The 23,983-nt window shown below is 37.1% G+C and overlaps 3 protein-coding genes and 1 non-coding gene across 5 annotated transcripts in view; 2 read left to right on the top strand and 2 right to left on the bottom strand.

The window, feature by feature from the left end:
* The window catches only part of LOC116174658 (RE1-silencing transcription factor B-like), a 394,864-nt gene that overhangs the window by 101,408 nt on the left and 269,473 nt on the right, over positions 1-23,983 (bottom strand). The window lies entirely within an intron of this gene.
* LOC116175103 lies at positions 175-21,937 on the bottom strand. The gene is made up of 6 exons (XM_031493199.1): positions 19,498-21,937; positions 19,051-19,429; positions 11,356-11,487; positions 2,072-2,376; positions 1,811-2,022; positions 175-1,767 (listed from the first exon to the last, which is right to left on the bottom strand). Exons 2-6 carry the CDS (start codon positions 19,259-19,261, stop codon positions 1,227-1,229), a joined length of 1,401 nt encoding a protein of 466 aa, XP_031349059.1. The 5' UTR covers positions 19,262-19,429; positions 19,498-21,937; the 3' UTR covers positions 175-1,226.
* On the top strand, positions 5,580-5,652 carry Trnat-ugu. The gene has a single exon. It is a non-coding gene; the product is annotated as a tRNA-Thr (tRNA).
* LOC116175100 (dipeptidase 1-like) overlaps positions 20,127-23,983 on the top strand; it is a 28,053-nt gene continuing 24,196 nt past the window's right edge. For both annotated transcript variants that reach the window (XR_004146243.1, XM_031493197.1), the window contains exon 1: positions 20,127-20,296. Coding sequence is in view for 1 of the 2 variants with exons in the window: in XM_031493197.1 (XP_031349057.1) it covers positions 20,171-20,296 (126 nt within the window). In the remaining variant the exon portion in view is untranslated. The remainder of the gene's footprint in view (positions 20,297-23,983) is intronic.

The raw sequence follows: 23,983 nt of genomic DNA, 5'->3' as shown, positions 1-23,983 counted from the left end.
ATATATCACAAATAACGGATCAGGTTACAATGTGAACACCTAGATGGCGTAAGGATTGCTATATAAAGATAAGAGTTCGCATAATGTTATTCGAGAAGGATTCCACATCGTAATTCAAATGCAAGGCAAAGCAACGATTAGACGGTAAAGAAAATAACGTCACAATGTAGTTGGTAAGGTGGAAAACAAACACTAGGAAATGTTACAATTCCATTGTGGACGTTTATTATTTACTTCCTACCAGTGAGCAAACACACGTGTATATTATATTACGTCCTCTACAAATATCGGTGAGTTACATTGATCACATTGACGTGTTTAACTGATATATAAACCTGCCCCTAATATATTAACATACAAAAGTAAGTACATAATTGCTTGCAATCGGTGGTATTTAAATAATCGTTTAGAGTACCGATATATTGAAAACTGTTTCTACAAGATATATCTACATCGACAGTCTTTCTAGAAAAAATGGAAGTCTCCCAATTTTTCCCTAAGAGAACAATCGAACTCATTGCTATTCGATTTCGTCACGTCTCTAAAATTCGATACGTGCTCCAGTGTTTCAAATAGAACACATATATTTTCTGTGCGTGAGCAATTCCATATAAGATTCTTAAAAAAAGCGTTTTTTATTGTATTTTATCGACGATCTTTGTATCTAAACAATTCAGGTTTCATAAGACGTTTCCAAGATTAGTGTGAACACACAATGTACATAAAGTGATCTTATATACATCTACAGGGTGGGATGAATGTAAGTAGACCTACAAAATACATAATCAGATTTAGAATTCGTACAATGGGCGTGTATAAAAATATTCACAAAGAGCTTTTTGAATTGATTGCACTTGATTATTACTTTTTTTTTAAATTAGTGAGTGAATTTCACCCGACTACTGTAAACGTGACCCTGTTGCGCCTCTTCAGATATCAAGCAGTTCACCTTGTGAAATATGTTTACCGTAATTAGGCGAACACTAAAGGTTATTGCCAAGATAGAGTGCATATTGATTTGTACGGAAATCAATGAAGTGAACACATAAATTTAATGGATGAGCGTACATCTGGCAACTATGACATGTCATAAGAGGCTTTTCGGTATAACAGTTACGGTCACCCAATACTCTCACAGATGACCAACATGGAAGAGCACTGTTGACCGATAACTGCGCGTGTATAGGTACATCAAACAACAACAATAACAACAATTATTGCATCATCTAGTAATGTCTTTGGGGAATCGCATGGGGTAGGTGACGTATGTCAGTATCAGACTTTGTCTCAGTCTCTTGCTCCATCGATGTCGGGGGTGTGTGGTGATAACACTTGGGAATCGCGCCTGTCAGTCGTGAGTCGGAGCTTATGGCGCGTTCGAGACGTCCCCGTGTATGCAAACATTCGCGTCGTTTTACGCGTGTCCGATGCGTACAGTCGGAAGAATTCGAGCTACGTCTTCGAGAAGATGGGCAAATATAAGGCGTGTGCGAAGGCAGATGATGCGTGGAGTTGCCCGTGGATAATGATGTCATGTGATGCTCTTTACCTTTCCCGCGTCTCAAAGAAACTCTTGGGGAACACGAATGCGAACTTCGACGCGATCCATCCGATTGACCCTGTCGCTCGTCCTCGTCCACTCGTTGTTGCCGTCTCAGGGGATTTCTTCTGCGATCGCGAACCTTTAGAGTTACGGGATATTCCAGGTGCAGATCGAGAGCCATGGAACCTTGGCTTCCACTACCGTGCAAGGATTCGTGGCTTAAACTGTGAGACAATAAGTCGATCGAATAGGCCTTTTCGTACTCACCGATATGTAGCGGCGGTTTCGTCGACAGAGATAGCATGCCGATGGAGAAGGCTCGGGTTGAGAAGCGCACACGCCGCGAACGTTCTTCTACTTTTGGGGTTAACAACGCTTTCTTGCGCTATTAACTTTGGTACCGCAATGGAAGTTTCTTCCGGACTATTTCCGTGCTCGACAGCCAAATTTGGAGCAGATGGACTTTTTGATACGGAACCCTGAAACGCGGCTGACATCAACGCTTGAACGGCTTTAATTGACTTTTACCTGTGGCGAAGTACTTTTTGTTTGCGAATCTACGACAAGGCCTCGTGAAAACTGCATGAAAGACTGGGTAAGTGCGTGCCTATCTGTCGGACTATGCATGTGATTTGTATATTGCAAATTAGTCGTTTGAGATCCTGATGTCCTCAGGGAATTGTGCGTTGATCGATTTGCGTGGGAAGGATAGGCGCACTGTGGGGCGCCGCTTGGTGGACCGGTGCTGCTCAATTTAAATCTTGCAGGTACGACCTTGGCGGCAGAGTCTCGAGCCTCAAAGGTCATTACGCAAGCTGCCACGACGATAAAACCTGAAATAGATTCCTTGTGTATATAATCTCTAAAATCTAAATCAATTAATTAAATATCTTAATAGATTTCACACTAGATTCTTTCTGACTAAAGCAAGATGGGTGCGAAAACTTCTTGTATAAGTATTAGACTTGAGGAAGTAGGTGAAAAGACGCGAAAGAAACGTTAAAAGGAGACAATAAAGGAGGAGGTGTGAACGAAGAAGCGATTAAACTAGTATAAATTGTGCACAACTCTTGTGCATATAAAGCGCATTTTTTAACCGAAATAGCTTTTGTTTTAACATCCACAATGGATATATTTCTTGACGTCTCAATCGCCCTTTGTGAGTACCCTCTTCCGACAATACGTTCTTGAGATATAAGGGATAATATACCCGATCACGATAAGAGGTCGAGGAGGAGGGCTATGGTTGGTAAAAATTAATTCCTTTCGTTGAGACCTTTCATTAGAGTACCATGAAGGATAAAACTAGTTCCCCCCCCCCCCCCCCTCCCCTCCACCCGTACTTTGATAAGAAGACAGAAAGAAGGGCAGTAGTTGGTAGAAAACGGTTCCTTTCGTGAGACCTTTAATTAGAGGACAATGTAAAAGCTATGCACGTTTTACTTTCAGAAACAGCATCTCAGGAAATAATTTGTGGGGGGGGGGGGCAGAGAAGGATGCATGAAGAAGCAGGCTTGAAGGAAGGAAAAAAATTGACTGAGAGAGTAAAGCGGAATGGAAGATAATGTGAAGGTGTACGAAACGATCTAGGTAGCGAAAACAACGTTCACTACAGAAACAACCAAACTCTACAAGTAGCACGCGAAAACACAACAATGTGTGCTAATACGAGTAGGCCTATACAGGGTGTACCTAAATATGATGCAAATACAGAAAGGGTTAATTCTTTGGCTTATTTTATGACTAAAAGTTTAGCAAGCGCAAGCACTTCTTTACCGATCTACAGGATATTATAATTTCACCGTATTCTTTGTAATTTAAACCTTCAATTTATAAACATATGCAAACAGAAGATACAATTTTCAATGCCAACAACTGTCAAAACTAATAAAAACAAGATATTATCAAAAAAAAAACAAGACCTACGGACCAATGATGCATTTATTTAGTTAAAATTTTTTTTTCTCGAGAACGGTCACGAATACGAAATAATTCCAAGCGACCAAACAATTACAGATCAGAAAATTTAATTCTTGTTTCACAATCTACCAGTGGCGCACCGAAAAAAAAGTTCGGGGTAGAACAAAACGGGACATGACCCCTGAAAAAAGAGCACCCTGTAGATTTTCCCTACCATTCACACGACCCTCAGCATCATAACATATATTCCAAATCTGAAAAATTGCGGGGAATATAAAAAAACTTAAAAAATCTTGAAATTTTAACACCCTGTAGATCGGCAAAGAAGCGGTTGGGGACCAATGTTAATACGAACTCTCTTAGTTACGAAATAAGCCCACGTGACGTAGTAAAAAAAAATTTTTTACTACCGTTTCTGAGATTTGACCCAAAGTTGTTAATTATTTTATGCAACACCTATATTTTTTATATAGTCTGTCGGCACTATTGCTAACTTTCTTAGTTGTAGAGTAGTTAGAAAGAGGGCTAACATCAAAATTATGTATTTTTTCTACTGGACCCAAATCATTAGTTAAAAAAAAAACAAAACAACATCGCATTTCTCAGATAATGTGATTTTGTATACGGAACACCCTATATATTATTTTATTATACGACAGATTATTAAATTCTCTACAAAGGTCTTAATGCACCATACCTAAAATACTTCAAATAACCAAGATCTTTCAATTACTTTCATTTCGATCTAATTATCCATGAAAATGATAAAAATACATAATAGTGTAGTGTTTAAAACAATAACGTTTTCATTTTCTTCAATATAGGGCGCGTACTCTCTAGAAAATAAACGTAAACAGAACTATGTCATAAACGTCAAGATTAGTTGTCAGATACTTTACAACAAACAAGGTCATTTAACATTTTACCATTTTCATTTATTTTATTTCTATATGTACCTATTACTTAATTTCACTTACCTACTATTCTTGATTTGTTAACAATCATACAACAATAAGCCCTAGTTCTAGTTATTTTTTTAAACACTATTATGTATTTTTATCATTTAAAATGGATAACTAGATCGGAATGAAAACAATTGAAAAATCTTAGTTATTTTAAGTATTTGACTATGATGTATTAAACATTTTTGTACAGAATTTAATAAGCTTCATATAAAAAAGTGTTTTGATATTATCTGAAAAATGCGATGATGTTTGGTTTTTTATTTTACAGATTTAAAATTCAGATTTCAGTAGACAAAAATACACAATTTTGGTACTTTAACCGTCTTTCTAACTCTACAACTAAGAAAGTTAGCAATAGTGCCGACTTAATGTGAAACAGACTATATACCTAATGATACATAATATATTATAATATCAAATTTTGGAAATGACACTTCTACCGTTAGCCATTTTTTTTATTGGTATCGGTAGCCTTATAGTTACCATGGATACAATAAACAAAACAAAAATGAATCCATTTAAAAACCATAAAATATCAATTTTTATTTTTGTTTTCAAACTAAAAAGATATGCGTTGTGATACATCAATGTAATCAGGAAAAATAAAGCAAACAATTGACGTTAAGATATACCTACAAGGTGTTGCATTTAAAAAATACAAATATTGTCCCAAAATACAATTAAAAACTTCCTTTCTTTATAAATTGGGAGTACTTATTATGGTGAAATAAAATTACATTATGACAAAATTTGAATCCAATCTATCCTGAATAATAAACTGTATACAGTATACCATAGTACCTATTCCCATTTTGTTACGACTTTAGGAGAAAGCGTTTTTTTCGCTGTGAGACCGTTTTTCCCCAGCTGCCGAGTGCCGTGAGTTCTCTATTGACAATATACGGAAAATCAAATAAGAACGTTTTTACTTGAAAGGTACGAGCATTATTTACTCAAGTAACTTATCTACCCACGATTTTCATCAAAGGTTGTTGTATACGTAAGGTTTTATATATAGCATTTGTCTATTATAATAAAACGAATTTATTATATAATGACAATGTAATTTTAAAATAACAATAATTAATGTAATTGAAAATAATATTAGAAATTATATACGCTTAAGCGTGTAAGAGAACGTAACACTCGAAGCCTCCGTAGCTCAGGGGTTAGAGCACTGGTCTTGTAAACCAGGGGTCGAGAGTTCAATTCTCTCCGGGGGCAGGATTTTTTTAAAACTTTGTTCAACGTATTTACGTCACACTTTAATCATAAATAAGATTCTGAAAGTTTTCTGTTTTTAAAATATCGAAATGAGCGTTTCCGGTATTTATTTTGCGGCTAAGTTTATGATTGAAGCGCCATGCTATCGATTATTGACGTGCTCCCTAAGAATAAAATTGCATGTAATGGAGATTTTCATTTCTACTGCTTGCAAAACAATTATTTTATTATCCCTAGACCCAAATAAAAACACGTCCATTTTAGATAGCTATGGAGAAGCTTAGTGGAAGTTACCCTAGTTGTGCCATTCAACCCGCACCCCCAATTTAAAATTATAATACATCTTCCCCCATCAAGTGACATATCATTTTAAAAACCATAAAATTCCCTTTACCGAAATACACACAAAAGAACTTTAAAAAAGCCAAGACAAATACAAAATAAGTGAATTCAAGACATTTCACATTTTCATTGTAAGTATAACATTTATATTATTGTCTCTATATCTAATACAGTGTGTTAAAAAATTGTATGAACTCTCTTGTAATTTTTCTCTTAGCTCTTGAATATTGTCAGGTCTTAGTCTTATACACTACCGTTTTCAAATGTTCACAAAGAAAGAAATCAAGCGGGGTAAAGGTAAAGTCGGGCACCGAGGGTCGGATTTACGTGCATGCAGAACAAGCACATGCTTGTGAGCCCCCAACCCAAAGGGGCCCAGTTAAAATGTCGCGTAGAGAACGTTAACGTTTGCTTAACCTTTTGTAAACTTCCGTGTAGAGATAGGGGCCCCATCGCCCTACCTCGTGCTAGGAGGCTCCGTGGCTCTGCCAATCTGTTTACGAGGATACCTGCGATTGCGTCAATACCTAATACCTAGCTATAGAGCATAATGTGGCAGAGCTCCATTTTGCTGAAAGTGAAAATTTTGGTTGTCTAACGGGATTTTGCGATTGCCGTCCACTTGACTCTTCAAAGATTTGGTGATCAGAGGGTCTATCACTTCTTCTTCCTAGATGTCCTTTTAAAGTTCCTTCTAACAATATAGACCCAACCCCAATAATAATTTGATTCCCAAGAATAGATACCTGCCTAAACAAAGATTTTCTGCGGAAATTGGGTGCGATCTTCCCGAAACACGTGTGAAGATTTATTCCCAGTACTTACAATTGTGTTTGTTCACAAATCCGTTCAAGAACAAGTACAGGGTGTCCCATTTTTGAAACTTTTCTAGTTTGCATATTTCCGTAACTATTGGTGCTATCAAAAAATAACATAGCCGTCATGTGCGCCTTTTTCATTTTTTAAATGGGCCACCTTATATCTTTTAACGATATTAAAAAAAAAGATTCAATCGATTAAAAAAAATGGAGAAAAGATACAAAAAGATTAAAAAAAGTTTTAAATGTTTCAAAAAAATACAAACAAATTTAGAACACGTTGAATTTTTAAATTTTTTTAAAATCTCTCTTTAATCTTTTTGAATCAATATTACATTTTTTAGAATGTTTTAGTGTTATATTTTTGAAAAGAGAATTTAATGTGCTATCTTTTGAGATTAAAATATACAAGGTGTTCCGCTAAAAAAATTAGGTTAGGTTATCTGACCCTGTACACATATTTTGAAGATTGCATATTCAACAATAATTATAAAGAAACTTTTGTATCTTTTTTAACTAAGAAAATATAGGGTCATTCTAAAATTGTCAATTTTTCCCCGTATCTCTTAAGTGAGAGAATATTTTCAAATATTGATATTTGAAAATGGCTAGACACCCTGTATATATGTCGCAGAAGCAGATGTTTAGAATCTTCATCAATTCTTTGGGATGTTAATTCGCAGAAGTCAATTGCGTCCAATTCTTTTCGAAGTTGTACCTCGTATGGAAAAAAATTGTCCTTTTTTCCAGAATGGTATGAATTGACCCGGTAGATACTTTAATCAATTTTGCGACCGTTGGAATTGATGACGTGGGATTTGCCGCAAACTGACCGGGAACCTTAATTTCGCACGCTTCGTCCAACATTCTCGGCTGTGTAACTTACACGGCCCTGAAACTTACACACCAACTAGATGAGATACTTACGCCCGATATTCTTATGAGTGTAACGGGAGCCCGTTATGCAACCAAAATTTTTCGATTTTGACTGAAATACACGTTTTCAAGCACCAGGAATCCGAATTAAATACCATCTCTATGATGTCTGTCTGTCTGTCGGTTTGTTACTCTCCCTGTTCTATACCCTCATTTACGGCTCAACGGCTGAACCGATAGGACCCAATTTTGGGCTGAATGGAGCATGTGTAAGTGTATCAAAGTAACAAAAAAACTGCGTTTTTCTATTATGGCTACACTATTGCATCGTGCGGGTGGTATCTGCACTAGCCACAGAAAATCTTTGTCTATAATTTTGAGTTATAGTACGACCGCATAAAAGTTCATGTGTACCGCTTCGTACGAATAGTCAACTTTGCGTTTGTTCCATTTTGATATAGAGCACGGCAATACTGGTAACGGAAAAATCGGAGAGAGACGCGCAGAGACCGTGATAGTGTATAGTTCGTCTGCGAGAATTTGGATTACAAAATAGGCGAAGGTAAGGTCCAGTTACATAAATAAAGGAAAAGTATTTCGCGCGAGCCGTTAAGATTGCTGGAAAGTGATCTAAGGAAATTCCCATCTCTCTCACAGATGAAAAACCCGACCCTTCCGCTATGAAGCCCAACGCTCTACCACTGAGACACAGCGCAATACGAAAGGGGCCAATTTTCTGGCTTATTTTATGACTAAAAGTGCATACTATAAACATAGCTCCGGAAATGATTCGTTACCGATCTACAGGGTATTATAATTTCACCGTACCTTTAATTTTTCCAAATTCGAATTCTAAAAAGTAATAAAAACAGGAGATTATTCAAATGAAACCAGGGCCTACTGGGCCATTTTCAAAATTTAACTTTTTAGCCTAACTGCCGAAAATTGATTTTTATTTTTTTCACAATAACGGTCGCAGATACGAAAAAATTATAAGAAACAAAAAAGATTCTAAACAAAACAGAAAATCAATTTCTTATTTTGCAATCCACCAGCGGCGTACCGAAAAAAAGTTCAAGGGTGGAAAATGGAACATGGCCCCCGAAAATTCTCACTAACATTGACCTAACCAATGATGTAACTTATATTTCAAATTTGAACAAAATATCTCAAAAACTGTAGGAGAGAAAGAAAAATCTTTTTCTTGTAAATCGGTAACAAAGTAATAGCGGACCTATATTTGTATATGAACTCTTAGTCATAAAATACTCCAAAGAATTAGCTCTTTTCATATGGACATAATATTTAGGAACACTCTGTATACGAGATACTGTAATATTTTTGCTTGATTTGTATAAAGTTAATGATTGGTTCTTTTTAACAAAACTGCAAATTTTATTGGCATTAGAAATCGCACAATTTTTCTTAAAATGGCGGTTGGGGCCCCATTATTATCATTATTATTATACAGTTGTTACTGTGAACTCATTTAGCACGGATTTGGTTTTCTTTTCCATGTAAGGTTGGTTTAGTTAATTTCAATTAGAATTTTCATTTAAATAGGTTCAACTTTGTTAGCCATAAAGTGTGTATTCTTTGTGAGAAAAACGCCGTATTATTTTTGTTCATTAAAATTTGAGTAGAGGTACTTGGGGTTTATTTTATCAGCAGTACCGTAACAAATTTGTAAATACGAAAGTGTAAGATAACAGGCTTTGTAGCTCAGTAGTAGAGCGTTGGGCTACAAAACCGTCGGTCGGGTGTTCGAAGCTGAGCTGAGGTAGGAATTTTTCATCTATGAGAGGGATGGAAATTTCCTTAGATCAGTTTCGAGCACTCTACCGGCTACTCCGAAAGAGGTTTTTCTGGAGTTTTCCTAATTCGTAAGGTAAATGCCGGAACAACTTAAGACCTTCTGCAGGGGCACCTCTACAAAGCATTATGCGGGCCACTCTGTAATTGGGCGTAAGCCTGTTGAGGGCCTAGAACAAGAGGGACAATAAATTAATAAATAAATATGTACATAAATAACGTGAAATTTGGATCTACATATTTTATTTCGCCAACTCGAATTTTGGATGAATTGGCTGCAATCAAAGATATGGCAAGTTTACTTTGTTCGCGAAGCCCTTGAGAGAAACACCGCCAACGCAGACTATGCATGAAGACAAGATTTAAACGCTCTCTTACCAGGGCGTGTTAGGACGTTACATGTTCCCATTCCATGCAACATATTTAGACAATAGTATTCTCTACGGCTTCACAATGTTCTGTGCAAGAAATATTCCTCCACGTTGCGGACGCACAACAAAACCCACGTCACGAAAAGGAATTTATACCCCGTATAAAATAGCTGTAGGTGATAAACCGTTTTTCCCTTGCAGGTGACACGTACAAAAGTTGATCACATAAATTTCGAAGAAGAAATTGAGGATATTGCTCTAAGGACATTATTAAACGACGCAAAATTTGACAAGATACGGCGATATACCATATACTTAGGGCTGGAATATTCTATCCTTACACATAATAAAACGGGACCGAAGGTTTATATCTAAATTTAAGCGGCTCTATTGCAAAAGGGGAACGAAATTTATTGGGAGTTATCACAGGTGATACCATCGCTTTGGGTGCGAGGCCTTTGTCGTACACAATGTATTTTTAAGACGTCTCTAATTTCGTTTTATTTTCATGGTGACATTTAACGAAAGTAATCACTTTTATGGGTTCTTTAAAACTATCTCTTAGCAATAAACTGACTCCCAGGCTTTTATTAGCTTGGTCGGATACGGATCAGAGTTACTCACAATAGCTTTTATCCGGGCATGTTAGTTTCACCAAAAACCTTTACATTTTGATCCTGGGTGATATTCGAGCGCGTGGGATGTATGCTAAGACGAAGTTTGCGGGGACGCTTTAACGTCGCTTCGGGGAGTTAGTTTTGAGACGTACAATGTGGGCGGATATGAACGAAACTTCGCAACTTCAGTAATTTTAGGTTAGAAATCTCACATTTCGGTTCTGCGTCTCCTTGCGAAGAAAATTAATGTACTTTTACTCGTCTCGCGGTTTACCTACCAGAAATAGAATGGCGGAGGTCGTGGGGCTAAAAACTTACGGGCGGAATGAGTTATTTAAAATTAGGGGGCTGGAAGACACCGAGGCGCTATGTCATTCGTTTTTTATGAATCGCGAGTGCCGGAATACGTGCGTAGGCTGTCAAAGACGCGCCATTACATTTTAATGCGTTTCATATTTTTAAAGAGAAGACGACCAACTCGAACGTAAATTACTATTCTTCTCTCTTAAATCTTAAAGCTTATCTTTCTAATGTCTCTAAAAATTTTCGCTCTCTTTTATTGCCTTACAGGAATACACGTCATGCATCATATCGACCATAGTTTTTTGAGTGGAAAGATTGTCATAAAGGGCGAACGAAACTTATTCATGCAGGAGGATCTTAAGTTTAATTTCCAAATGGGATCATAAGAGTCTGCTGGCGCTAGCTAAATTATGGCATTGTGTGCCTTTATTATAAAGTATGAGACTAAAGAGTCATTGAAATTAGATTTGAAGAGGTTCCAAGAAAGAGCGCGTCCGTTTCTGCTCCATCGCTCTAGCAATGGCACTCGACCCGTGAAAAGGGTTGTAAGAATAATTACGTTACCTCCAACACCCATGACGATCGGTCCAGCATACGAAAGATTGTTAAGATGGAAACCGCGCGACTCGTTCTTAATCCTCACCGTATGATTGCCTCGGATCTCCTGGGCGACGGACAAGTGATCCGCGTAATAGCCTAAAACAGAAAAAGACGAATTCAATTCGGGATTTCTGGTGGGCGAGTTTAATTCAATTTGAAGTTGGAATAAGTATTGATCGTAAATGGAAAAAGGAGTAGGACGAACGAATAGGAGGATAAACGTGCTTAAAACAGCGACGAGGGAGAAACGAAATTAAATTTAAAAGGAAGATGTCAAAGTTTAAGAGCTTCGAATATTATTAACACGTCGGCTTACTTAAGTTGTGCTTTTAATAAACTGCCGTCACGTTGTGGTATTATATTGAATTGTTTTCTCCAAATAAGTTTGAGAAAATTAAGTTACCTCTGCAATTTGTGTTCCTTCCAGTTTAATTATAAGATTAAACCGAAAATGTTCGAAACTATTGTGTAAGTTTGAGTGAAATAAAACTTTTTCCCAAACCTCTCAAATAAGACGCTATCTTTTCACACCTTCGGGTACCTACGTAAAATAGGAAATTTTGGGAGCAATCGGTATCACGATGGTAACTGTGCAAAAGGTAGGTACTTTTCGCACTAGTCCGAAAAGTAATTTGACCTTGACTATTGATAAAAAATTACACATAGTTATGTAATGATCTTAGCCTCCAACTCTCTTGGCGGCTAACGCCAACTTCAGGTCACACCGAAATATTTGACCATATTCTGTAGCAGCGGGAACGCCAAACTAACATGGCTGCCTATTTGAATATTCTCGATTAAGTTTCGCGCTCTGTGGCCACTCCGAGTGCACTAACATTGTGATCGTCATGTAGGACACCTACGTTGTGCAGTAACTGGGTTCTAAGCGTTTTATGGGTAAGGAACACCAAAAGCAACAGGCGATTGAAATTATATTGAAGCTAATATCAATTTGGATGGGGCCGAAGCCTATTAAACCAAATGGCACGATCCCCTAGGGCTCGTGAGAGAAGATCGTACCCAAGAAACTCTCCGTCGCAGTCTCCAGGAACGTACATGTCAAAGCCTACAGCTAACATCTAATGTACAGCACTTTTGAGACCTCTCGATAGTAAAACTCTTTAGCACAAACAGGGGTAAATACTACGAACATGCTATGAGTAACCAAAATGGAATCGAGCCATTCCCCAGGTATTACAACACATACATAGGACAAAACTAAGAGATAGTAAATGTGCCTCGCCGGACGGTAGGATTACCCACGCCCAGTGGGGTACCTGGGGACATGGGCTAGAGGTGTTTGGTTTCGGAATGAGTGAAAATGTTAGTGTTTGGTTCACCAAAGCCCGTATAAACTTGAATAACTCGATTCCCAATAAACACACGCTTTGGCTACTCCGGCTTGTCACGGCACAATGGCAAGGCAATGAAATAATTGAACCAATGACAAAGAGGTTCGAGAGTGACTAAAAGGCGCAATACACAAATATCAGAACATATGCAAATATGTACACAATGGACACAGCCCTACCGACAATGAAACATAATTGCCAACACCAACAAAGGTTACACATTAGAGGTACAAGTAATTGAATTAATTGTCCGGTAAGTACATAAGTAAAGGGTTACAATCTGCATTTAAGTTAGACACATTCAGAGATAAATTAAATCAAGCAAATACCTCACCTGATATAAAAAGCAATATCACACATTAATGATTAAGGTATAACAAAAATATTTCAAGATAACCCGTACTTCACACTTAATCCGGTTACAAGAAAAAGACCCTGAACACATTCTCTACATCGTATTTATTAACTTCTCCAAGCGACGCTGTCACTTGATCCCTTAACACCCCTAAAAACCTTCCGAAAAACGCCCATTGCCTGCATTTCTAGGAAAACTCTGGAGTTCAGGTTTTGAACATGGCAAACACATGTCGTCTTCCCATCTCATCTTCGCTCTCTTTCTCTTTTCTATAATTCCACCAGGTTTCGGTTGGCAGCAATTTGTAACTAACATGATGTATAGGGTGCTTCGTATTGACAATCATATTCACAGGATGTTGCTACAGTTGGGGCACCACAGTTACGTCATTCAACATGACTTGAGATTAGAAACGGTAAACATGTACTACTTTTGTAGTTTTGATCCACAACCTTTAATCAAGGCACCCAGCTTACTTTGAGTAATTACAGCGGTAATACAAATCAATGCCAACATTTACACCTCTAAGGCCAAACCAAACAAAGTGAGGTTAAAATTTGATTACTTACTACGAACACCATTCTACCATCCTAGTTCTCTATCCGTGATTTAACTTACTGATTCTGCACCTTTAGTGTGTGAAATAAATAAGTAATTCGTGTACGATTTCTCTACGACCAAGTGCTCATGGCTCATTGTATTTGGTTACGAATAAGAATGCCTATGTTTCTCAGTAACCGGATGATACAGAGATGTTCAACATCTTAGACCCGATTGTATTCCACTTCAACCTCTTCGTGTATACTAGCACAGAATAATACAGAAATTTAACTCGACGATTTTCTGACGTCCAAATGTATTTCGCGCAGCGTCTACGCGCATGAATTTAGTATGGCAGGTTCTTGAGTAGGTATATCACAGAAGACAGAGAGTAAGCGGCGTAATCTATATTATGTACTGTTAACACATATGATTTTTCGTTCTGCGTACGTTTTATGTACGTACGTTTATGGTCCACTATTTGTACATTCGTCCTTGGACTAAAAATGACGTCCTATGTATGTAAATATGAGACATCCTATGGCCGTCCATGTAAGTACGTCACAGTCCATTTTTGGTCCATTATTTTTCAATCAATAATAAATCTAAAAAAACAAAAGCAGAGTCCAAGTATGAAGCGTACAACCGAGAACTCTTCGCTATCTACCAAACTATCAACCACCATAGTAACATGCTATAGAAGGCTGGATTTACCGGATCTACTCTCACCAGAAACCAATAACGCACGCATGTCGACAAAAACCAGACAAATACTCGCCGAGGCAGTTCCGGTACCTACTTAGACTACATCGATATCAGGTACATAACCGGTAAAGGAGAGCATCGTCGCAGATAATCTATCAATGGTCGGCCAGATTGTGCACGGAGTAGATTTCGGCGCCCTAGAAGGAGACCAAGACACTGATCCAAAGCTGAAAACGATGCTGCCATCAAACACGAGCCTAAAACTGTAGCGAGTCCAAGCACACCCCGTACCCCCGAATACGCGTCACAACCAAACTTCTAACTGACAAATTCTTGTGGCCTGGGATGAAGAGGGACGAGTTGTTTTCACCAAACTGAATCGTAGATGTATTTTGTACTTGATCTGATTTATCCTATTTTCCCCTTGAATGTATGATGTGTTGATGTCTCTTGTGTTTGTTTTTATGAATTTGTTTAACTTCATTTGCTTTAATTCCCTGATTTTTAACGTACAATTTGAGATGTTTTATTTGTGTATTTCCTCTTGCATTTTGTTGCCGTAGTGGGGGTCATACAAAATATAAAGGGTAGAAAGGTTGTACATCCCAGAATGGGTGTAAAATAAAAGTAGTAGAAATTAGGTTGTTGGTATAGGGCCGTGGGGTAACGCGCGTTAAGTAACGATAGAGTTGGCGTCGAGCGGTTAAAAGAGTTTGTGAACCATCCGTAAGCTTGCGCGGGGTGGTTTTATAATTTGTGAAGAATTCCTCAAAATCTCCTCAAAATTTCTGCTACCGACGCACAAGATTATTGCACTTGTATTATGTGGGTGGTCCACAACGATTGGATTACCTAGGATATTGAAGCGATTATGTCACAGCTGTGATTAAATTGAAATGTCGATGAAAATGAATAGTTACTGCAATAACCTGGAGCGTAATAGACAAGGAACTTTGAACAAAGGTTAAGAGCGAAACAAAGCCAGACAAGTAACATCTCTGTAATTTTAACAGAGCCAGAAGGCGCAGGCGGAGATTAGTGCTTTCCTTAAAAAGTAGCCAGACATATGTCCTCGTACCGTAGGTTTTACTATTATGACATTTTGACAAAAACTTTAGGTTCTAAAAACTAGCAGAAAACACAAAAAGATCTTCTGTTCATTGTTGTAGAAGCGCTTAGTAAAAAACATGTTGGCAAAATAGCACTGTCGAATAAAAATTAGTTTGAGGGACCGCCTTACCGATAGACGGGCAAAGTTTGTGAAAATGTTCTATTGTAACGAGAGTCCGCTTTGCATTTAACTATTTTCCAAGTTTTATATATGGGTATACCATTTTGTACGGATAGTAGGCGCGTGTCAAGTTATTACGGATAAACGTACGCACCTAAAACGCTTGAGTCTTGATCAATGTAGCACTCTCCTACTACGGCGGTTCTGTTTTGCGCGAGACAAAATTGTTGTTGATGCTGGCTTACTATTGGTTTAAAAGGGACGCCGACTGGGGCAATTTCGGTGGTTCCGTTTTGACCTAATATAAATAGCAAAGCGCACGGCTAGCTAGAGAGCGGTGTAGCGTCTATGAAAGTGTACATCTCGTTTATATAAATAAAATCTTCTTAGTCATTTGAGAAACTTCTCAGACCCTGCAAAGAATCTTAATCGGATTTGAGAATCTTACAATCTTCTTTGAATCTCCTTGTGATCGTGTCGGAAACGTCGGGGTCTTCGTATAACGTTCTGAGGATTGTCTTAGGACTTCCCGAAGGTTTAGAACCTCGGGAATCTATTAGAATCCTTAGAAACTTCAACACCATTCGAATCCTTAGAATCTTCATGGAAACGAAATTCTTGGAATAGTGTCAGAGTTGTCTTAGTATTTTAGAATACTGTTTATAGGCCTTTTCACATTCTTCGTAGAATTTCTAAGAATGTTTAAAACTTCCAAAACTTCACACCTAAGAATCCTCTTAGAACCTTCTTTGAATCCCCTTAGGATCACCTTATCTTGAATATTATTTTGAAATTCCGAAAAGTTGGGTTCATTATTTTCATGACACGTTTGATTTTAAAGGTCCCCCTCACTCCTCTCGTAACGGCGTGCTTTCGTTGGACATTATATAAGTTAATAATTCAGCCAGCCATCTTGGACGCCATCGCGGTCAACCAATTCGGACGCCATCTTGGAATCTACTTATTCTGGGCTTCTTGAAATTCTCAACGTCTTAAAGTTTAATAATTATTAATAATTAATGTACCGGGTGACCCAATAAGACTGTTCCTCGGCCATATCTCGAGAACCGTTCGTCATATGACTTAGGGGTAAAAAAATTTTTGGGTAAATCAGTCATGAAGAAACGCGGGAAAATATTTTCAAGTTCTAAAAATTACCAACAGAGGGCGTAAACTGCCATCTTAAATTTTAAAATTGCATTTTCTTTAAATTTCGCATAATAAACTAAAAAAAAATTTTTCATATTTTTAAAGAGAACCAGATTATCATTTTCGTAAAAACAAAAACTCAGTTATTTCAAAAACAAAGATGGTGTGGGGCGTTCAATTGTTTTTGCCATAACCTGCTTTCACTTTTTAACCGTTTGACCGATTTTAACAAATTTGGTATGGGCAATGAGAATCACAAACCACAAATATAGTTAATTTAGTTGAATCCTTCTCCGCCAGGGGGCTAGTTTTGACACTATGGCCGAAAATCGTAAAAAAATCAAATGGAATGATATGACTTTTTCTTTATGAAAAAGTAGCCAAATAACATCCAAAGAGGCCAGTGAAAACCGTTTTTCAAAATCTCGTTCCTAACCTCAAATATTGGGAAAATGAGATTAATTAATTAATTAATAAAAAGGCTTAAAAAATGCACTTTCTGAATGTAAACAGCAGAATAATTTACAAATTACAGCTGTTATTATTTTATAATGCATTGTGTTTCATTTGTTTAATTTTCCGAGGCCTACCTAAAAGTGTAGGGTCCTTTTCCAAACAATCTTTCGCTCCATCGACAAATACCGGAAATACGTCAAATGAGATACAATGTAAGCATTTTTATTAATTAATTAATTAATCTCATTTTCCCTGAATTTGAGGTTAGGAACGATATTTTGAAAAACGGTTTTCACTTGCCTCTTTGAATGTTTTTTGGCTACTTTTTCATAAAGAAAAAGTCATACCATTCCCCTGGCGGAGAAGGATTCAACTAAATTAACTATTGGTTGATTCTCATTGCCCCAGGAATCCTCTTTTCAACCATACCAAATTTGTTAAAATCGGTCAAACGGTTAAGAAGTTAAAGCAGGTTATTGAAAAAACAATTGAACGTCCCACGCCATTTTTGTTTTTACGAAACTGATAGATAAACTGGTTCTCTTTAAAAGTGTGAAAAAAGAATGTTTAGTTTATTATGCGAAATTTAAAGATGGCAGTTACAACCTCTGGTGGTCATTTTTAGAACTTGAAAATATTTTCAAGCGATTCTTCATGACCGATTTACCCAATAATTTTTTTTACCCCTAAGTCATACGTCGAACGGTTCCCGAGATATGGCCGAGGAACAGTCTTATTGGGTCACCCGGTACATGCAGTGAAGGGGACAATTAATTGAACCACTTTTATCTGAGCTAACCTGGGAAGTGAAGTGCGGAGGTAGGTCCAAACGTACTAAACGCGAAAGGAGAAAAAGATGAAGTTTACAAGAACAATTTTATACACCTAACCACACCACGAACCTGAGAAAAGGCAGCGCCCATTACAGATAGCGATATAGAACAGAAGCAGGTGATTTTCCAGATAAACAAGAAACTGATTTTCACCCATCAAAAACCATGCAGGAGATTACGCGATGGTAAGATTTATTCCGGATTGCTACAAAAGGGCGGAGGACAAAATTGAAAACGTACAGAACATTCCATAATGGGAGCGATATTGTAACAATTTACTTTCCCAACTCAACAAAAACCTCCCAAATATAATAATGCAATAATGAACAACAGTTGTTTGCTGATGATCACAGCCTTGCTGTTGAAACGCGCTCGATATTTTAATATATTATGATTTATTGGTGTTTTTGTTTTACTTTTGCAAGTTCAACGGCCACAAGTAGTTCAAGTGCTTCCAAGACATTCAAAAGTCAGTTTATACTTCGAAGTAAGTTCTCGACGTTCAAAGTTTTTATCAAGCAGCCCTCAACGGCCATTTGTGCTTTAGCCGTTAACATTTTCGACCGTTTCGTAGTCAACCAGGACTACTGCTCTTAATTTCATGGGTAATTTGAACTTAATTCATTCCCGAAACTATATTATTTTATTCCAAAAACCAAAGCTTGTAATAAATCTGAAGTATTAAATTGTATATAGATGTTACAAACCTGTACGTAGGTAAAGTTTAGCTCGGAAACAAATTTTCTATCAGAACTTCAAAGCTGTACTTGATACTTGTTTAATGATCAAGCAATGAGGATGAGCACAAACACGACTGTGTACCGTTTGTGCGCCGCACGTGGGTGCTCACTTCAAAACGTCAATGATAACCTTCACGATTCTATTTAGATGTTACAATGGAGTTTAGCTTATTAAATAACATCCCCAGACATCAATATAGTTCTTAATAAAAAGAGAGAAACAGGAACGAATTAAACCACGCCCAAATATTCTTAACCTTAAACAACGCATTTCGACGAATGTAACCAAATTACTCACCGATAGTTGCCATGGCAGCTCCCAAGACCATAAGCAGAAGACCAAGACTGAGCGCCTTGCAAGCGTTCCATAAACATTTCCCGTTTACTTTTCCGCGTACGACCTGTACATTCCACTGTGCCCCAGAAGCTGGACATGCACGTCTAACCACTCCCGAACTTGTACCACCTGCACGTTTCCACCCGCCGCTTAAAAATCCACTAGGTTGCATTTTAAATTTAACTAATTCGGCGTGAGTAATGTTTCAATTCGCTAAAAAAACTCGGGCGCTCATCCTCTAATTATTATGCTTAGGTGGTCGAACGTGCTCTTCCGAACGGATACTGTAAGAGCCGCCTCTATTGTTCGTCTTTGTGTGCCGCTTTCAACGGAGTTCATTCTAAAAATGTTCGCACTTTAGAGATCGAAAGGCGGTAACCGTCGGGGGAAAGTCGAAATAAAATTTACCTTAGCTTCACATGCGAAAGTCCATCGTCGGAAAGCGTGCACTCGATGTAATCGTGATAGCCACGCACTAATTATTATCTAATTGTTATAGCACCGTATCTGTTTGTGGTAATGACGCCGGCGTCGTCTAGCATCCCTATGGACTCGGGCAACAGGTATAACCATGCGCATTTGAACATTTTCTTATCGACCAAAGAACCTAGAGATTATTATGCATTCAATTCTAAAGACGATGAATGGGAACGTAATAGGAAGCAATTTCGTCTCACAATGATTTCGTCTGCAATATTTATAAGCAATTTCGCAACCGTCGGTGAAGCGCGCAAAATTCCCGGTCGCATCAGCCACAAAGCTCTTCCATCTGGAAGAAGGCTGGCGGATGTACCTCCTTGGTTGATTAACCGTAGTCGTTAATGAATTCGTTTGATCTATCGGTCGGCATACTGTTTGTTTGTAATCGCTTTAAACGATGTTCATTCGGTTATCTTTATCAATTTCTGCACGCACACCGTGATGGAACGTTCGCACGCGTACACGAAGTAGATGTGGTGATCATCACGTGCGACGCAGAGCTTTTGCTGCCATAGCAACCGCGAACAGCAGCTTCTCCGGGCACTCAGTCAGTGCAGGTGACACGCGGTGATCAATGCAGCAGGCGTGATGAGAAGGCCCCATGGCCGTCACAGGCCGCGGGAGCCTACGGGACCCATGGGTTCTCGATTCTGAACTTCGAAATCACATTCAACACTGCCCTTGTGCCTGTAATCATATGGGCTACGGAAATTATTTAGACTATCAGGTAGGATTCATCTTTTACTTAACTTATGCGGCGGGAATCACTTCGCTCCTAGTTACAAAAGTTTCACGTGCACGTTCGAAAAACGTGTTTTAATCACAGACATTTGTTTGTGGAAACAACCAATTAGCGTGGCGCGAGCTCTGCGCGGATTTTAATTGTACGGCATGTAGTTGATAACTTTGTAATTTGATTGTGCGGAATTCCGAGGGGAAATTGTTTGTTAAAAATTTAGGAAGACGTTATTACGCTCATTGTCGGTCGGTCACGTTTGCCACGCAATAATAGCGCGAAAATTGAAATGCGTTTTGCATTTGATTAGCCTATAAATATTCAGGCAATTTAGCTACGAAACGATGTACTTTATGTCATCATGTTTCGTTTCGTAGTAATGAAATTCAATGAGGCAAACTTTTCAGCTAAGAGTATTAAAAAAGATTTATTTATTCAAAACCTTGGGTTTGTTACGAGCGAGAAGTTTGTGTTTGCCATAAAAGAATCTCCCGTATAAAATTGTTCCGTATTCCGACCAAGAAATTATGACAAATAAGTCGAGCGAAACATTTAAAACAATCATGCACCATATGCAATTATCACGTTTCAAGCAGACAGCATGCTAATTTTGGGGAAACTACAACCTTTCAGCTCATGCTAAATGCTAATTGTCACAATCGCAGCCTGCAGTTTCTAGATGATTAATCACTACCCAAAGCGAAATGTATGTGACAACCACCACCGCGCGAAGTTCATTAATTTAATTTAAAATTTGAATTTAAGTTAGGAAGTGTTAATTGTTCAATGCTTATTTACTCCTATATAGATGTTACAAACCTGTACGGATAGTGGGTTTCAACACTGAAAGAAGATTGTTATAGTTAATCAAGGTATCGCTAATGGATGTGAAGCACTAAATTTTATTCTACACTACATTTTAAGTGATTATGAACCCCAACGATTAGAATGGTCAAGTCAAGTCCAAACATTTTCAATTCGACTAAGTACTCAATTCTGTTTGACTATGACTCCTGGATTTTAAGATGCCCAACGGCCCCCCAAAAATGATTGATTAAAATATTTTGCATGTCGGAAGTACACCTAATTGTATAACGATGTCTCCATAAGAACTTTGAAACGATAACCTGAGCGTGATGGGTTTTATGTTTAATAAATGCCGTAATGAATTGAAAGGGAATAATTCAAATCAATAGAAGAAACCCTTACAATTTCAGGCTTCACATGAAAACTATTCGAGCATTTAGATATTGAAAACTTTAGCTGTGAAGTTGCGTGTATCAGAAAACCCCTCCAATTTATGGCCCATTAAGATGTAAATCCTCGTTCTACAAAACGAACCGAGAATTACAAAAAAAAACGATCAAGAAAAGCTAATCCATTACAAAAAACACAGAAAGTAAATACACTCAGACACAACGTGATGATTCAGACACAAAGAAATTGTGGATCTTAACGCCGGAATTTAAGCAAACAAACTTGGTTTAGAAAAGACTTAATAAAACAAAATGAAAAACGTACATAATATATACGTTAGCATCATATTTCAATGCATTTTTTAATTCTACGTGTAATTGTACGTCTTTTTGATCATAGGGTTAATATCCGAAAGACTAGTAGTTTTAAAGGTAATTCGATTTGTAAGAAAAATTGGGCATTTGCAAGCGTCAGTATATTGTCACTTATAATTGCACAAGAGGTTTGTATTTTACCGAAAAATTTGGGTTGTTAAGGTAATGAAAATCTGTTGCCTAAATTAGACGAGAAAAACTGTGAACTAATTTGCAAGCGTCAGTATATTGTCACTTATAATTGCACAAGAGGTTTGTATTTTACCGAGAAAATTTGGGTTGTTTAGGTAATAAAAATGTGTTGCCTAGTAATTAGACGAGAAAAACTGTCAACTAATAAAAATGCGACACCGCAGGTGGAGCATTTTTAGGTTGACAGTTTTTCGAGTCCAATTGCTAAAAGGAAACAGATTTGAATTGCCACAACCCAAATTTATTCGGTTTAAATACAAACCTCGAGTGTAATTCGGCAGGACAATTTAACGAACAAGAAATTCACCAAACTAATCAATTATTGACAGACGTCAAACTAGTCATATGGGTAAGGATAATGCGATTATTGGTTCGAAAATGAATAAGTGAAAAAACCACTAGTGCATTTGTCGCTGGAAAAGTTGCAGGTAACTTTTGCCGCTGTCAAAGTGACAATTACACTGCGGCTTATGTGATTTTTTATACATGAGCTGAATTGTCAAAATTATTACTTAAATTTTGATTCCAGGTTTTATATCTTTTATCCTGGCTTAAGTAAAAGTCAAATAAATACATCTACTATGAAATATTAAAAAAATAGCTTACCAGTGTTTTTTTGGTAAGTCCAAAGTTGCAAAACTTCATATTAAAAAATCTCACTTTTTTTAAATGGGACACCATGTATATTTTTCTGTCATCTTTTAGCTCCTCCAAAAACCTTCAACTTTTGATAATAATGTCCTATACCTTTTACTGATATTTTTTAAAATATCTTGGTTTTTCTAGTTTTTATATTCTAATCTTATAGTAATTATACCACCAAGGTAGAGAAGTTGATTTTCTTAACCGAGCGGTATTATTTCCCGAGGCGCTTCGCGTCGAGGGAAATAAGAAGCGAGGCGATGAAAAGTCTTCTCTACCGTGGTTTATATGTTATTTTATTCACTACTAGCAGATGAACTGTTTTAACACATATTTAAATATCATTAGAAAATACGATTTTAGCGATTTTAAGTACCTATAATAGGTAGGTACTTTTACAAGAAGGCTGTAACTTTGACATTACATTATTTGTAAGTCGCATTTTGCGTGTTTCGCTAATTTCTGGTAAATAAATATGGATAGTGAATTTTCGTGCACTCCTCCAGACATACGAGAAGCAACAAAAAGCGTGGCCGCTAACGACCTCTTGCTTGAAAAATCAAAACATTATTACAATAAAATTTATTTAAATTTTAAAGAATGGTGTCAAACAAAATGTGTTTCACAAGTTAGTGAAAATGTTATGTTGGTGTATTTCGAAGAATATCGCGTACAATAATTGTGCGATTAATTATAATTTTCAAAAGTAAGTTCTTTAAGTTCTGTTCAGTTCAATAAAATCCTTGTTTACTTCGTTAACAACGTACAACGATAGTTATTTATTTAATTATAGGCAACCCAAATGTCAAATTCATTATCTCCTACTAGGAGAGAAATAATCCACGAGGTAGAGAAAAATAAAATCTATCATCGAATACCAGCCTACTAATTATACGTTGTAATGCTAGTAGTGAATAAAGGGAATTTTTATCTATCTCGTCCAAAACGAAAATCATATCGATTAATTTATTTTTCAAACAATTTATTTCAAGTCCAAAAACTGGAGAATAAGTAAAAACATTTGACTACAAAGCAAATTTAATTTAACTCCTAATGTCATCCAGTCAGTCAGTTTCATTTTTTTTCATATTCACCTCGTTATTACGTAAATTAGAACTTATTTCAGATTAAAATATATAAACTAGGATAACCGAGATATTTCTTTATGTTTTTACTATCAAATTTATTCACCAGTTTTGAGACTTAAATGAATTATTCGAAAAATGAATAAATACGATTTTAGCTTTTCTTTAAATCTTTGCTTTTTTATAAA

This window comes from Photinus pyralis, unplaced genomic scaffold (genome assembly GCF_008802855.1).
Source record: "Photinus pyralis isolate 1611_PpyrPB1 unplaced genomic scaffold, Ppyr1.3 Ppyr1.4_LG6, whole genome shotgun sequence".
Lineage (NCBI taxonomy): Eukaryota > Metazoa > Arthropoda > Insecta > Coleoptera > Lampyridae > Photinus > Photinus pyralis.
This window is presented reverse-complemented; position numbering and strand designations above follow the sequence as displayed.

Coding starts and splice junctions, on each gene's coding strand:
- LOC116175103 (XM_031493199.1), bottom strand. CDS start 19,261: ATGCAACCTAGTGGATTTTTAAGCGGCGGGTGGAAACGTGCAGGTGGT. Junction 2,377..11,355: donor GATCGTCATGGGTGTTGGAG/GTAACGTAATTA, acceptor AATCTATTTCAG/GTTTTATCGTCGTGGCAGCT. Junction 2,023..2,071: donor CAAAAAGTACTTCGCCACAG/GTAAAAGTCAAT, acceptor GCCGCGTTTCAG/GGTTCCGTATCAAAAAGTCC.